The 15,961-nt window shown below is 40.1% G+C and overlaps 1 protein-coding gene across 15 annotated transcripts in view; it reads left to right on the forward strand.

Annotated features, from left to right (window-relative positions):
• The window catches only part of GOLGA4 (golgin A4), a 123,836-nt gene extending 119,922 nt beyond the window's left edge, over positions 1 to 3,914 (forward strand). For all 15 annotated transcript variants that reach the window (XM_019024161.4, XM_055381270.2, XM_055381275.2 and 12 more), the window contains one exon: positions 3,245 to 3,914. Coding sequence is in view for 4 of the 15 variants with exons in the window: in XM_055381270.2 (XP_055237245.2) it covers positions 3,245 to 3,268 (24 nt within the window). In the remaining 11 variants the exon portion in view is untranslated. The remainder of the gene's footprint in view (positions 1 to 3,244) is intronic.
• Positions 3,915 to 15,961: the final 12,047 nt, after the last annotated feature.

Here is a 15,961-nt window from a genome sequence, read left to right on the forward strand (position 1 = left end):
GCACGTTCTTGGCTCACTGCAAGACCTGCCTTCTGGGTTCACGCCATTCTCCTCCCTCAGCCTCCTGAGTAGCTGGGACTACAGGTACCCGCCACCATGCCCAGCTAATTTTTTGTATTTTTAGTAGAGACAGGGTTTCACCGTGTTATTCAGGATAGTCTCGATCTCCTGACCTCATGATCTGCCCACCTTGGCCTCCCAAAGTGCTGGGATTACAGGCGTGAGCCACTGTGCCTGGCCCTCTAAGCTTTTATCTTTAAAAATCTTCTGTGCCTTCATTTGAGCCTCCTTTTGATTTTAATATATATTATTTGATTTGCCTTAGCGATTATCCAGAACTATCTTATTTTTGTCATCCACATTACAATGGCTGGCAGTACAATGCATAGTTTTATTAGGTTACTTTGATAATAAATGTGAACATTGAAAAACTGTAAATTCTATAGCTAACCCATTAAGTCTTAATGTTTTCCTTTTAAAATAATATTAATACTGCATTGCACTTGTTAGTATTATTGCAGCTGAATATCAATTATCACTGGAAATGTATATTGTGCAGCATTTCTATTAATTGATTAATTGATTGTCTCCTCAACTTTTAGTTTGAAACATTTCAGACATAAGATTTGCAAAAATAGTACAATGAACACCCATATACCCTTCACCTAGTAATGTTTGGCCAGATTTTCTGACTTGCTGTCACTCTTCTTCTCTCTCCATTTATATTATTCCCCATTTGTAACATTTGGCAATTACTTGCCGACGTGCTTGCAAGCATTTGACAATTGTAAACATAAACTAAGTACTTTAGCATGTATCTTTAAGAACAAGGACATTTTTCTACATACAGTACAGTTATTACACTCAGGAAGTTTAATATTAGCTAATACTAATATATAGTACATAATACTCAGTTTTTTACAGTTTTCCAAATAATGTCTCCCATAATTTTTTAGAATCCAGGATCCACTCAAGAGATTTCACATTGCATTTAGTGGTCATATTTTCCTAGTCTTTTTTAAACTAGAAAACTTCTAGCTTTTTTGTCTTTAATGATGCAGCATTGTTGAACTGATCTTGAATTTTGTTTCCCACAACAGATGAAGCTACGGTTTCAAAATAAAAACTGACAAGGAATTTACGTATAACAGAAGATCTTGTTGGTGTCTTCTTTAGGTTCCTAGGACCAACATGATTATTGAACTAGTTTTATAAATAATATACTATTAGTAGTACATTATGAGTAGTGAAATATTTGTTCATTTACAAATTCAGAAGACTAAAACTCCCCCTATCCACTTAATATATATGGAAAGTTTGCCTCTATTAATCTTACTTGGTAATTTATTTTTATGGGATTTTAAACTCATATCTTGATGTGACTACTGGTTTTAGCATTTTCTTTTCCTTTTCTTTGTTTTATATTTGAGATGGAGTTTCACTCTTGTTGCCCAGGCTAGAGTGCAGTGGCGCAATCTCGGCTCACTGCAACCTCCACCTCCCAGGTTCAAGTGATTCTCCTGCCTCAGCCTCCTGAGTAGCTGGGGTTACAGGTGCCCGCCACCACACCCAGTTTATTTTTTGTATTTTTAGTAGAGACCGGGTTTCACCATGTTGGCCAGGCTGGTCTCGAACTCCTGACCTCAGGTGATCCACCTGCCTCGGCCTCCCGTAGTGCTGGGATTACAGGCGTGAGCCACTGCTCCTGGCCAGCGTTTTCATTTGAGAAACATTATGAGGAAGACTTTGGCTTTGTCATAGCTTTTTTTTTTTTGCCCCCCAGCATGGTCACACCAGCCTAGAGTGCAGTGGCGTGAACACAGTTCACTGCAGCCTTGACCTCCTGGGCTCAAGGAATCCTCCCGCCTCAGCCTTCTGAGTAGCTGGGACCACAGACACATGCCACCACACCTAGCTATTTTTTTTAAAAAAAAGTTTGTAGATACAGGGTCTTGCCATGTTGCCCAGGCTGGTCTTGAACTCCTGGGCTCAAGCAGTCCTCTGACCTTGGTCTCCCAAAAGTGCTGGGATTATAGGCATAAGCCACCGTGCCCAGCCAGCATTTCTAATTAATTTATTTTTTGAGACAAGGTGTCACTGTCGCCAAGCCTGGAGTGCAGTGGTACAGTCAGCTCACTGCAGCCTTGACTTCCCAGGCTCAAGCGATCCTCCTGCCTCAGCCTCCTGAGTAGCTGGGACTACAGGCACACACCATCATGCCTGTCTAATTTTTTCTATTTTTTGTAGCAATGGGATCTCACTATGTTGCCCAGGCTATTTTTAATTTTTAAATTAAATTTCTTAATTCCAGATGAGACATAAATTTTCACACCAAAATGCTGTTTGTCTTTTGCTATTACGTCATGCTGGGAGAATTGCAATTTGTAGAATAATCAGCACACTGGGTAACAGGAAAGAGCTCTTTCTCATCTTTATTTTTTATTGTTTTTTTTGAGGCAGTCTCTCACTCTGTTGCCCAGGCTGGAGAGCGATGGCATGATCTCGGCTTACTGCGACCTCCGCCTCCTGAGTTCAAGTGATTTCTCCTGCCTCAGCCTCCCGAGTAGCTGGGGTTACAAGCACCACCATGGCCGGCTAATTTTTTTGTATTTTTAGTAGAGACAGGGTTTTGCCATGTTGGCCAGGCTGGTCTCAAACTCCTGGCCTCTAGTGATCTTTCCACCTTGGCCTTCCAAAGTGCTAGGATTATAGGCATGAGCCACTGGGTCCAGCCTGTCATCTTTAATTCCAGTTCAATATTTGTGAGATTCAGCCAAGTCAGCGTGTTTACTCCTGGGTTACTGTATAAAGTGGTAGCATTCAATATATGGTAAACGGTTGCAGTTCCAAATTTCACTTAGAAATGCCATTTTCCAGGATTGCTGACTATAGGTTGGTTTGCATCATTGCAAGAATGTTAATTTTTAGAAGATACCTTTCAGATTTAGTGTTTAGACAATTTCTACTTTTTTTTTTTTTTCAGAATGGGGTCTTGTTGTGTTGACCAGGCTGGTCTCGAACTCCTGGCCTCAAGTGATTCTCCCATCTCGGCCTCTCAAAGTGCTGGGATTACAGTCATGAGCTACCACACCCAGCCTTATTTCTGCCTCTTTACTGCAGTCTCTAGACCATGGAATAGAATTTTATTTCAAACTTGAAAAAGCAAATATCCCAAAAAGTCAACCTAAATGTTTTGGGGTTTTTTGCCCCCTTTCTTTATTCTCTTTTCCTTTTTCTTTTCCAGTCATGGCTCCGATCTTCATCTTGAAGAAGAGTGACATTGGGCGACTGCTGCTTGGAAAACTGTCCACACTTGCTACTCTTTGAGAATGAAGTTGTCATTCAGGGCCCCTCATGTAGCCAAAAGACCAAGAAAAATCTGGCCCACAGATAAGTTGCAGACTGCCTTTAAAATAGATTTTATCAGTGGAGAAATGGTGATAGTTTTTTCTTCAATTTTCTCTTGGGAAGAGTTTTATGTTGTTTAAAAGATATTTTGATAACTTAACCAGCTTTATGGGCTTACATAATATTCCTTTCATCCATTCTTTTTAAAGAACGGCTTACCTTTCCTATTTATTTTTAGGGTGATTTTTTAAAAACACTTGTGCAATACATTTTGAGGTGAAACTTAATGGATTTTTTCTGATAAATTAGAGCATTTAATTGACTATTTTATTCAGGTTGATCTGTTGAATATTTGCTAAAGACCAGTTCTTTAAGCTAAGACATGTAATAAATCCCAAATGGCAGTACCTCATTGTTTACTTAGCTTTTGTACTTATATTTTTCAGAGGAAAAAACACTACTGTAAATTGTGAATAGCCAATACATAACTGTATTGTATGCAAATCTGTGATTGTTGGCAGTGTCGTCTCTGAGAAACAGATAAATAAAGTTTATTTACTATATAACATTTGTTTATTGTACTTCTTCCTCAGTTGAAATCTATTTTAAAATGGTTAAGAATGCATATTCTATTTGGATGAATTTAGTGAGGAATTATTTGTCAATATAACTAAATGCTGAGCATTTGAAAAGGATTTTCACTTTCAAATTTGGTATGACCAAGTTAGAAGGAGCATGGAAATAAATACCCCATGATGTCTGCTTTAGGATTCTGACAACTTGGGAATGCCTCCTCTCTCTGGAATAGACCATACTTGAATTATTTTTTAACTTGGTGAAAGAGAAATTTCTGCACACTGAGAGATGGGTACTGTTCAGAGGGCTTCACACACCCTTCATATTCTAGGAAATACAATACTCAATATCTAGGTATTATCTAATCTCTGCCTCAAGGTAGAATCTCAGTTTTCCAGCCAGTCTGGACCTTAGCTCCTGATGTATCTTACGTTGTGATAGAGTGGGGAGTTCTGGGGGATAGATAAACAAGGGGTTTGCCCATAACCCACAGCTGACTCATTTACTATTCCAGTAAGAGAAGAGGGTCTTCTTAGCACACACCCACCCCACTCCCCCAGCCTCGTTTTTAAAATCATGGTTTACTTAAATTGGCAAAATTTTGTCCCACCGAAGGGTTTCTGACAACAGATATGACTTCTTACCCTTATCTTTTTCTAGGGTAGAAATGGTGGACTCTCAGTGAAATGCATATGCAACTTTCTCTCTTTAACCCTTTTATAGAGACACACATGTCTAAAAGAGGAAGGATCAAACAGAGCAGCAAACTTTTTCTATAAAGGCCAGAAAGTACATATTATAGGCTATATAGTTTCTGTTGCAACCTTTCAACTCTCAGCTCTCATAGTGCAAAAGCAGCCATAGATAATGCATGAAAGCATAGCTTTGTTCCAACAAAACTTTATAAAAGCAAGTCTCAGGCTGGATTTGGCTTGCAGGCTGTAGTTTGCCAACCCCTTAGAAAGCAAACAAGCTGGATTTTAAATATTTATTTAGGGGGCAGCGGTGGCTATCATTTAATATATAGGAGTTGCTCATTTTTCTTTAGTACAGCTATGCAGCCCTTGTTTCAGAAAGGGGTGCAGTAAACTCACTTCACCTTGATTAAGAATAATGGTGACATTCTTTCAATGTTACTTGTTCCAGTGAGCACATAAATCCAGACACTGAGGTTCAGAAACTAAGGCTGTCTCCAAGACCTCATGACTGCAGCACACAAAAAGATTGATGCTGTAAATATATTGCCAAAAAACAAGCATTTCACTTTGAAAGGTGTTCAGATATTACGTTAGCAAGAATTTTTGGCAGAAAATTCACTTGAAGTTGCTAGAATTCATAGCCACTTTGTTCAGGTCAGGTGCATGTACGACCTTAGTCGTAGAACTACCTTAGTAGAACGACCTTAGTGTTGACTGTCATTGAAAATTGTTGAATTAGGTGTTCCTGAATTAAAGGAGTGGAACATTATTTCTGATTTTCCGACATATAAGTGTTGACTTTTTTTCTTTCAAAAATCCATTGGCTATAAAAACTCATGTCTGTAGAGTAGGTAACACACATAGGCTATTAGGGTGCTCATGCATTTTACCTGCTGCATGCCCAGAAAATGGACATGGCTCAGTTGGAGCTTCCTTATCCTCTGCAGTAAACTAGAGCCACAAAGGTATAGGCTAAAATACTGTGCCCAGACTGAATCTTTTCCTTATGTCTGAAAAAGCAAACAGGGAAGATTTACTGCCTTTTTTTTTTTTTTTTCTGATTCTGAAAGAAATTTAGGCTAATTTTAGACTAAATTTCTATGAAACTCTGTCCCATATGGAGAGTTGCGGTCACTTTTACATCCTAGTTCTTCCCATGAAGTCACCAGCGGTCGCCAGCTTGACCACCCAGTAGATAAGATACCAAAGCAAGTTATGTGACCCCCGAGCTGCCCACTTCCCTGCGTGCCATTCATGCCAAGCTCCCTTTCAAAAGTGCCTGCTTTCTGCTTCAAAAGTCAAGTGGTACCCTTAAGGGAGGAAGCCTATATTTTTTTCCCTAAGCTAACTTTGGAATAAAAAGTCACTTTCTTAACAGCAAGCGACTGAACCTGTATTTCGGTTCCAATTTTGGTGGCCCATGTGGGCTGCCCACCCGGGCTACTGAGGCTCTGCCTGAGGGAAGATAAACTAGAATGGTGGAGGTGGCGACTGTGCCATGTGTAGTGGCTGGAAGGCTCCCGCTTTACCTTTTTTTTGTTCTCCTTTCTTTCTTTCTCACACCCTACTTGTAAAACCTGGCTCCTAGGCAGAGGCCTACCAGGCTACGTCTTCCTTTCTCTTCTTTTCTGCCTGCTTTACATCTGCTGTTACTAAGTTGCTGGTGCTAAGATAGGATTCCTTATTTGTGGTCTAACTAGAATGTAGACGTTGGAAACTCATTTGAAACTGAAGAAGAAAAGAGTAGAAGAGTTGTTGGGTTTTTTTTTAACCCATTCTGTGATTTAAAAAACAAAAACCATACCACCATAGAGACTGCTTTACCCAAATTTTAATTCATAGCTTTTGTTGGATTATATATTGGAGCTAAGAAAGTTTAGCCATGTAAACAGGTTCCAGTTTCACCAAAGAATAGTGTGGATCCAGCCATCTTTCATAAAGTGGTGAGTATATATATATATATATATATATATGAATGAGACTTATTAGTTCAATGAAAACAGCTAAATCTTCTGAGCTATCAACAAAATGCGCGTATGTTCTTAAACACTTAATAAGCACAGGCTTTAATAATGGTTAGTAGGGAAATAAAGTTCTGTAATATCTGTAATATCTCCATTTTCAGAAGTAATCTAAACTGCCAAAAATGGGAAAATTGGGTACATATAAATGGGATAAATGCATGTAAGTAAACTTTGTATAATTTAAAATCTTAAAATCATTTTGGTTCTTGTTTGATGTGTGGGTCATTTTCATGAAGAGTAGGGGTTATTATATGGGAAACATGTTCCAGAAATTGTAGAATGGTTCTCATACATAAAATGCTAATATCTGATAGGCAGTTCAGAATTTCTTGCTTCCTAGGTTTATATAAAATGTGCCAAAGAAGATGTGTTCTTATTAAGAAAAAGAATAGTTTTGTCTAATTCTAAAGTTATCTAGAAGTTAATTCAAATTATGGACTTGAAAAGGCTATTGCATCCGCATAACTTTCTATATTGCTTTTAAAGTCCTTGTGCTGCTAAGTTACACGGCTTTGGGCTGGGTGAGGTGGCTCACACCTGTAATCTCAGCACTTTGGAAGGCCAAGGTGGGCAGATCACCTGATGTTAGGAGTTCAAGACCAGCCTGGTGAAACCCTGTCTCTACTGAAAATACAAAAATTAGCCGGGCTTGGTGACACACTCTTGTAATCCCAGCAACTTGGGAGGCTGAGGCAAGAGGATTGCATGAACTTGGGAGGCGGAGGTTACAGTGAGCCGAGATGGTGCCTTTGCACTCCAGCCTAGGCGACAGAGTGAGACTCCATCTCAAAAAAAAAAAAAAAAAAAAAAAAAAAAAAATTACACAGCTTTGACTCTTGGGTCTAAAAAGATCACATGATAATGCTGTGTCTAGCCTTAATTCTTGTGAGCAGTTAAAATTCTTTGTAAGTTCAACAATGACTGCTCTAGGACCTTATGGGAAGAGCAGTGGCACCTGTCCCATGCTGTAGCTCAGTAGCTGAGGCTTTGCTTTTTTTTTTTTTTTCGAGACAGTCTCACTCTGTCACCCAGGCTGGAGTGCAGTGGCGCGATCTCAGCTCATTGCAAGCTCAGCCTTCCGGGTTCACGCCATTCTCGTGCCTCAGCCTCTCAAGTAGCTGGGACTACAGGCGCCTGCCGCCACACCCGGCTAATTTTTGTATTTTTAGTAGAGACAGGGTTTCACCCTGTTAGCCAGGATGGTCTCGATCTCCTGACCTTGTGATCCACCTGCCTTGGCCTCCCAAAGTGCTGGGATTACAGGCGTGAGCCACTGCGCCCAGCCAAGGCTTTGCTTTTTTACAGTGGAGGCTTGGGTTCAACTTCTGGCTTAGGGAATGAGTCCTTTCTGCTTTGTTATTTCTGTGACCGTTTGCCATTTATTAATACTTTTTCTCTCCATGGACAGCTTCTGATTTCCTGCCTTAAAATTTACCTTTCTTTGAGCTATATTTTGGGGGCAGTTCCAGGTAAAAACCATTTGCCATCCCTTTGAAAATACCTTGTGCATCTGTGGTTGTCATACCCTAAAGGCTTATTGATTTCACATAGGAGGTTACCTTTAGTTAAGTTAAAAAAAAAAAAAAGGCAAGTACATATATTTTCAAAAGCCAGAAATATCAGCTGTTTGTCCTGGCTAAAATCTGGTGGTAATAGATTTTTTTCTTTTTTTTTTTCTTTTTCTTTTTTTTTTTTTTTTTTTTGAGACAGGGTCTCACTCTGTCACCCAGGTTGGAGTGCAGTGGCATAATCATGGCATACCACAGCCTCAACCTCCTGGGCTCACATGATCCTCCCACCTCAGCCTCCTGAGTGACTGGGACTACAGATGTCCACCACCATGCCTGGCTAATTTTTGTATTTTTTGTAGAGACGGAGATTTGCCATGTTGGCCAGGCTGGTCTCAAACTCCTGACCTCAAGTGATCCGCCCACCTCAGCCTCTCAAAGTGTTGGGATTACAGGCGTGAGCCAACACGCCCTGCCGAGGTTTTTAAAATATTTTTCTTTTGAGAGTTCCGTAGTTAGAAATCAACTTAATTTAGACTGGTGTTTGCATTTTATGTGTACGGATAATGTCTTAAGGCCCCTGCTTTCCCTCTAAAAACTTCTTAGTCAACAGAATTCTGTTTGATTCTTTATTTACTCTTGTCTGGTCCTCCTTCCTCTTGTATCTAACCTTTTATCACCCTACCAGATCTGCTTCTGTATGTCTATGTGTGTCTATTCATTATGTGTCATGTGCAATGTTTCACTACCAAAACCTATGAGAGGGTTTTTTTTTTTATACTTCTAGGGTATATGTGCATAATGTGCAGGTTTGTTACATACATATACATGTGCCATGTTGGTGTGCTGCACCCATTAACTTGTCATTTACATTAGGTATATCTCCTGATGCTGTCCCTCCCCAATAACTGGCCCCGGTGTGTGATGTTCCCCTTCCTGTGACCAAATGTTCTCATTATTCAGTTCCCACCTATGAGTAAGAACATGCGGTGTTTGGTTTTTTGTCCTTGTGATAGTTTGCTGAGAATGATGGTTTCCAGCTTCATCCATGTCCCTACAAACGACATGAACTCATCCTTTTTTATGGCTGCATAGTATTCCATGGTGTATATATGCCACATTTTCTTAATCCAGTCTATCATTGATGGACATTTGTGTTGGTTCCAAGTCTTTGCTATTGTGAATAGTGCCGCAGTGAACATACGTGTGCATGTGTCTTTATAGCAGCATGATTTATAATCCTTTAGGTATATAACCAGTAATGGGATGGCTGGGTCAAATGGTATTTCTAGTTCTAGATCCTTGAGGAATCACCACACTGTCTTCCACAATGGTTGAACTAGTTTACAGTCCCACCAACAGTGTAAAAGTGTTCCTATTTCTCCACATCTTCTCCAGCACCTGTTGTTTCCTGACTTTTTAATGCTCGCCATTCTAACTGGTATGAGATGGTATCTCATTGTGGTTTTGATTTGCATTTCTGTGATGGCCAGTGATGATGAGCATTTTTTCATGTGTCTGTTGGCTGCATAAATGCCTTCTTTTGAGAAGTGTCTGTTTATATCCTTTGCCCACTTTTTGATGGGATTGTTTTTTTCTTGTAAATTTGTTTGAGTTCATTGTAGATTCTGGATATTAGCCGTTTGTCAGATGAGTAGATTGCAAAAATTTTCTCCCATTCTGTTTTAATTAATGGTCTTAAAAATAATAAGTGCTTAATTCAAATATGTTGTCAGAAAAATAGCAAATTTAATGCTCATGTGACTTTAATCTTTGGTAAATACAGTTTAAAGATTATCAATAAAGTAAAAAAGTCTTCAAAATTTAGACATTTGGTCTAAATTAGGCAGGTCAGATACTGTTTGCTAGATGCTTTAGGGTCATAAATTGCTTACATGACTTAATTATTTGACTTGTCTCTTTTATGGCCAAGAGATTCTAAATAAAGCCTAGGGACATACAGAGTTAGCCCCTCAGCCTAGTCTGGGAAGAGTCACACACTGCCTGCAGCTCTGTCCTTGTCTTTACAATCTGGTGCATGGTTAAATTTGCTTACTTACCAGGTTTTTCACCAAAAATAAAAGTTGCTGAGAGTTGACATTGTAACATGTAACTGAGGCTACTGGTGAGACAGTTTTACATGCAAGGTGTATAAGGAAAGTCGAATGTGTTTTTGATAAAATGTTATAAGAAGGCATGGAAGTATGGTTTTCATTAAAGGGAATGTAATTTTGTTTAGTTCAGAAGTTTTTAAGGATTGTCTTAACCTAGAAGAGTAATAGGACAAAACTGAAGGTTTAAACAAGTTTAAAAATATTTGTGAAAGATTGATCTTGTAAAAGAAGTTCTGTGAGTATGAGCCAGTTGGCTAAAATTTGAAGGGGATTATTTAGTTTTTCTGTAAATTAAACATTAAAAGCACAATGATGCAGTGCCAGAATCTTGGCCCATCTATCTGGATAACAGATTTTCTTAGAGTATTGATCTGTTCTTTAAAAGAAAATTGCAAAAGGGTTATAAAACATTTATGGAAATTTTACCTTATGGTCAAATTAAGTAAGATTGGATAGATTTATTAATGAGGTTTTATCAAGAATTGGGTTTAACATTAGTAGGACACTAATGCAAAGGTGAAATTTTGCTTCCTTTTTTCAACAAGACTTCTGTGTAATATTGAAAGATAATGAAAGATTTTTCTTTGCTTTTTAGATAAGTGACAGGGGAAATAAAAGAGATTCAATTGGTCTCATGCTGTCTTTATTGGGTCTTGTTTAGAAGGCTGAATCTCTCTTTTATCAACAAGTAAAGATTTTTGCCTTTAAAAATTTTTCAAATTATCATTTTGGCTAAATAAATGACTTACAGTGGACCTGGGATTCTATTTTAAAATATTAAATGTTTAAAACTCTGATATTTGACAAGCATCTTAAAGTCAAATTCTAAATTAAACCTTTTAAAAAATCTGGTTAACTCTTTTAGATATTAGGTACCCTATAGTCCAAAAGAGGCATATTTGTCTTATTTGGTGTATTAAAACCATACAGGAAAAGTTGTCAAATATAAATGGTGTTTGACTTTCTTTGTGTTATATTCATGTAAATATGTTATTAACATGTGTTCCAAAATTGTATAAGATTCCTATAATTCTGGTATGTCTCAGTATATGTTTTCAGTAATATGATTATGTTAAATTATTTACTTTTTAATACACAAAGAAAAGAGGTTTAATTGGCTGATGGTTCTGCAGGCTGTACAGGAAGCATAGCTCTGGCATGAGCTTCTGGAGAGGCCTCAAGAAGCTTACAATCATGGCAGAAAGTGAAGTGGGAGCAGGCACTTCATATGGCAAAAACAAAAGGAAGTGACAGAGAGTGGAGGGGGAGGTGTCAGACACTTTTAATCGACCAGATCTCACTATCATGACAACAGCACCAAGGGGATGGTGTTAAACCATTCATGAGAAATCTGCCCCCTTGACCCAGTCACCTCCCACCATGTCCCACCTCCAACACTAGAGATTACAATTCAACATGGGATTTGGATGGGGACAAATATCCAAACTGTATCATTCCACCCCTGGTCCCTCCCGAATCTCATGTCCTTTTCACATTTCAAAATAAAATTGTTCCTTCTCAATAGTCCCCTCAAAGTCTTAATTCATTCTAGCAGTAACTCAGAAGTCCCAAGTCCAATCGAGAGTCTCATCTGAGACTCATCTCCTTCCCACTATGGGCCTGTAAAATCAAAACAAGTTATTTAGTTCCAAGATACAAGGTGGGGTAGAGGCATTGGATAAACATTCCCATTCCTAAAGGCAGAAATCAGCCAATAGAAAGGGGCTCCAGGCCCCATGCAGGTTAAAAACCCAGCAGGGAAGTCATTGAGTCTTAAGGTGCCAAAATAATCTCCTTTGACTCCATGTCCTATATCCAGGGCACACTGGTGCAAGGGGTGGGCACCCAAGGCCTTGGGCAACTCCACCCTTGTGGCTTTGCGGGGTTCAGCCCTGTTGCTTCTCTCACAAGTTGTTGAGTGCTTGCAGCTTTTCCAAATGCAGAGTGCAAGCTACCAATGGATCTACTATTTTGGGACCTGGAGGATGGCGGCCCCCTTTCCCACAGATCCACTAGGCAGTGCCCCAATGAGGACTCTGTATGGGGTCTCCAACCCCACATTTGCCCTCTGCACCATCCTAGTAGAGGTTCTCTGTGGGGGCCCCCTGCAGCAGGCTTCTGCCTGGGCACCCAAGCTTTCTCTTGGATTCTCTGAAATCTAGGTGGAGGGTGCCAAGCCTCATTCCCTCTTGCACTGTGCACCTGCAGGCTTAATACACATGGAAGCCACCAAGGCTTACAGTGGCTTGTGCTCTCTGAAGCAGTGGCATGAACAGTATCTGAAGCCCTTTAAGCCAAGGCTGGAGCTGGAGCTTCCAGGATGCAAGGAGTAGTGTCCCAATGCTGCACAGGGTAATGGGGCTCTGGGCCTGACCCACAAGAAGCCATTCTTCCCTCCTAGGCTTCCAGGCGTGTGATGGGAGGGGCTGCCAAAAAGGTGTCTGACATGCCTTCAAGGCCTTTTACCCTTTGCTTGGCTAGCAGCACTTGGCTCCCTTTTAGTTATGCAAATTTCTCTAGCAAGTGGTTGCTTCATGGCCTGCTTGAATTATTCTCCCCCAAAAACCTTTTTCTTTCTCTGCCACATGGCCAGGATACAAATTTTCCAAACTTTCACACTCTGCTTTCCTTTTAAATATAAATTCCAACTTTAAATCATACCTTTGCTCCTGTATCTGAACATAGGCTGTTAGAAGCAGCCAGGCCCTATCTTAAAAGCTTTGCTGCTTAGAAATTTCTTCTGCCAGATACCCTAGGTCTTCACTCTTTAGTTTAAACTTCCACAGATCCCTAGGCCATGAACAGAATGCAGCCAATCTCTTTGCTAAGGCTACAACATGTATGACCTTTGCTCCAGTTCCCAATAAGTTCCTCATTTTCAGCTGAGACCTCAGCAGCCTGGATTTCACTGTCCATATCACTATCAGCATTTTGGTCACGGCCCTTTAACCATTCTCTAAGAAGTTCCAAACTTTCCCTCATCTTTCTGTCTTCTGAGCACTCCAAACTCTTCCAGCCTCTGCCCATTACCCAGTTCCAAAGCTGCTTCCCCATTTTTGGTATCTTTATAACAATGCCCCACTCCTCAGTACCAATTTTCTGTATTAGGCCACCCTTACACTGCTGTAAAGAGATACCTGAAGCTGGGTAATTTATAAAGAAAAAAGTTTTAATTGGCTTATAATTCTGTAGGCTTTACAGGAAGTATAGCTCCAGCATCAGCTTCTGAGGAGGAAGCTTACAATCATGGCAGAAGGTGAAGTGGAAGAAGGCACTTCACATGGCAAAAGCAGGAGCAAGCAAGAGAGAGCTATTCTGTTAAATTATTGTGTCCCACAGAGATGACCAGACTTTAACTGTGACTGTTTTGAGACTTGTCTTCCATAACTGTTATTTTACTTTAATGTTTTTCAAAGGCAGTGTTATAATCAGCTCTAGCACTCTGACAGATGATCTTGAATGCAGGTTTCTGATAACTTTGGAGATTGTGACATTATAATAGAGGGGAAAACTTTCAAGATTCCCATAGAGAGCTAATGTGTTCATGAATATTGAGCAGAACATAAGTTAATTACATAGACTGAACTGATGGAAGACTGAAATAGTCTTTTTAAGACTTGTTTAAAACATTGCTAGTTCATTTGTCTTTCAGAATCTGGAAAATCTTTTTTCTTTCTGCAATTTGGACTAGATCATGAATTCTTTCCAGGCTACAGATCCCAAAGCTAATGCTTTCAAATTTTTCTTCCATTCTTAAAATCTGGGCTCAGTGAAATTACTACTATATTATTCCTTGTAATATAGGCAAGAAAAACATGTCAGACTGCTATCACCTTCCTCCTCTGTAACTAAAGGTGCTTTGAGTCCAACATCTGGATAAAGTGTGCCCAACGTTAACCTTTGTTTTTCTTCTGTTTTCGTAGAAATGGCTCTTATTGAAAATCTGCCTTCATCACATACAGAGGTCTAGCCCATCTGCAATGCTACCTCCTGGATGGGACACAGCTAATTAAACTGACCTATTCTCAAGAACTAGACAGGGCTTATGACCACTATCATGAATATTCATAGCTCTTCCTGTAACTTGTTAAATATATATTTAACCAACCTGTCATCATATCCATTACAATTGGCTTAATTATTAGGACTAAATGCTGCATATATATCCCAGATAATTCAGGAGATGTCTTGATAACCCTGTATATTAGTTCTCACACTGCTATAAAGACATACCTGAGACTGGGTAATTTATAAAGAAAAGGGGTTTAATCATCTCATGGTTCTGTGGGCTGTACAGGCTTCTGCTTTTGGGGAAGCCTCAGGAAACTTAACAGTCATAGTAGAAGGCGAGGGCAAAGTAGGCACATCTTCACATGGGCAGCAGGAGAAAGAGACAGACAGAGAGAAGGGAGAAGTTCTACACACTTTCAAAGAATCAGATCTCATGAAAACACACTGTCATGAGAACAGCAAGGGGGGAAGTCCACCTTCATGATCCAGTCACCTCCCACCAGGCCCCTCCTCCAACATTGAGGATTACAATTCAACGTGAGATTTGGGTTGGGACACAGAGCCAAACCATATCACCCTCCAAGACATGAACCAACAAATCAAAGTTATGTCTGATCCAACATTGTTGCTAGATCATCCTGATTCAGGTCAGGACTATTTTGGTGGCAGAAGCTACTTATGACTTTGGTCCTTGTGCAAGAATAAGCAGACTTCCACGTTGTGGATTTTACTGTTGTTGCACCCTCTGAAAGGGAATGCAAGGCAGGCTTTCCCAGAAACTTTCTAGACCTTGCATCATAATGCTCCAACAAATATTATCTGTAAGTCCAGGTACTCATGAATATTTCCAGCCCCAAGTAGATTAGTTCCCTTCTGATGCTCAGTGACTATGTCTCCATTAGCAGTAAGTACTTAGCTAGAATGAATACAGTGCCCAAATCCCATAGAAATGGAATGGAACTTGGCAGTGAGGAATTGTAACAGAGTACATCCATTTTTCTAAGAGATAAAATGAATAATTAAAAAAAAATTTTCTCTTTCCCCCTTTTCCCCGCTTCCTACTTAGCTCTTTGGAAATGCAATTATAACCTTTTACCTCCCCTTCACCAGACACTCCCTACAGGGCAAGCGCATCTAACTTTGTCCTAAGAAGCTCTGCTGGGAAGCTCTCTCCAACCAGGAGGTTGTCTTAAGAGAAAACAGTTAATTTACATCTCAAAGTATGCCCACTACAAAACTCTGTCCCACCTGGAGCGTTTCGGCCACCTTTACAATATAGTTCTGCCCACAAAGGCACCAGTAGTCACCAGGTCAGCTACCCACTAGATAAAGCCCCGAAACAAGTTATGTGGACCCCTAGCTGCTCACTTCCTCTCTTGTATGCCATTCATGCAAAGTCCCCTTTTAAAAGCACTAACTTTCGGCCGGGCGTGGTGGCTCACGCCTGTAATCCCAGCACTTTGGGAGGCTGAGGTGGGAGGATCACGAGGTCAGGAGTTCGAGACCATCCTGGCTAACATGGTGAAACCCTGTCTCTACTAAAAATAAAAAAAAAAATTAGCTGGGCGTGGTGGTGGGCGCCTGTAGTCCCAGCTACTCGGAAGGCTGAGGCAGGAGAATGGTGTGAGCCCAGGAGGCGGAGCTTGCAGTGAGCCAAGATCGCGCCACTGCACTCCAGCCTG

The sequence above is a fragment of the Gorilla gorilla genome, chromosome 2 (genome assembly GCF_029281585.2).
Source record: "Gorilla gorilla gorilla isolate KB3781 chromosome 2, NHGRI_mGorGor1-v2.1_pri, whole genome shotgun sequence".
Classification (NCBI taxonomy): domain Eukaryota; kingdom Metazoa; phylum Chordata; class Mammalia; order Primates; family Hominidae; genus Gorilla; species Gorilla gorilla.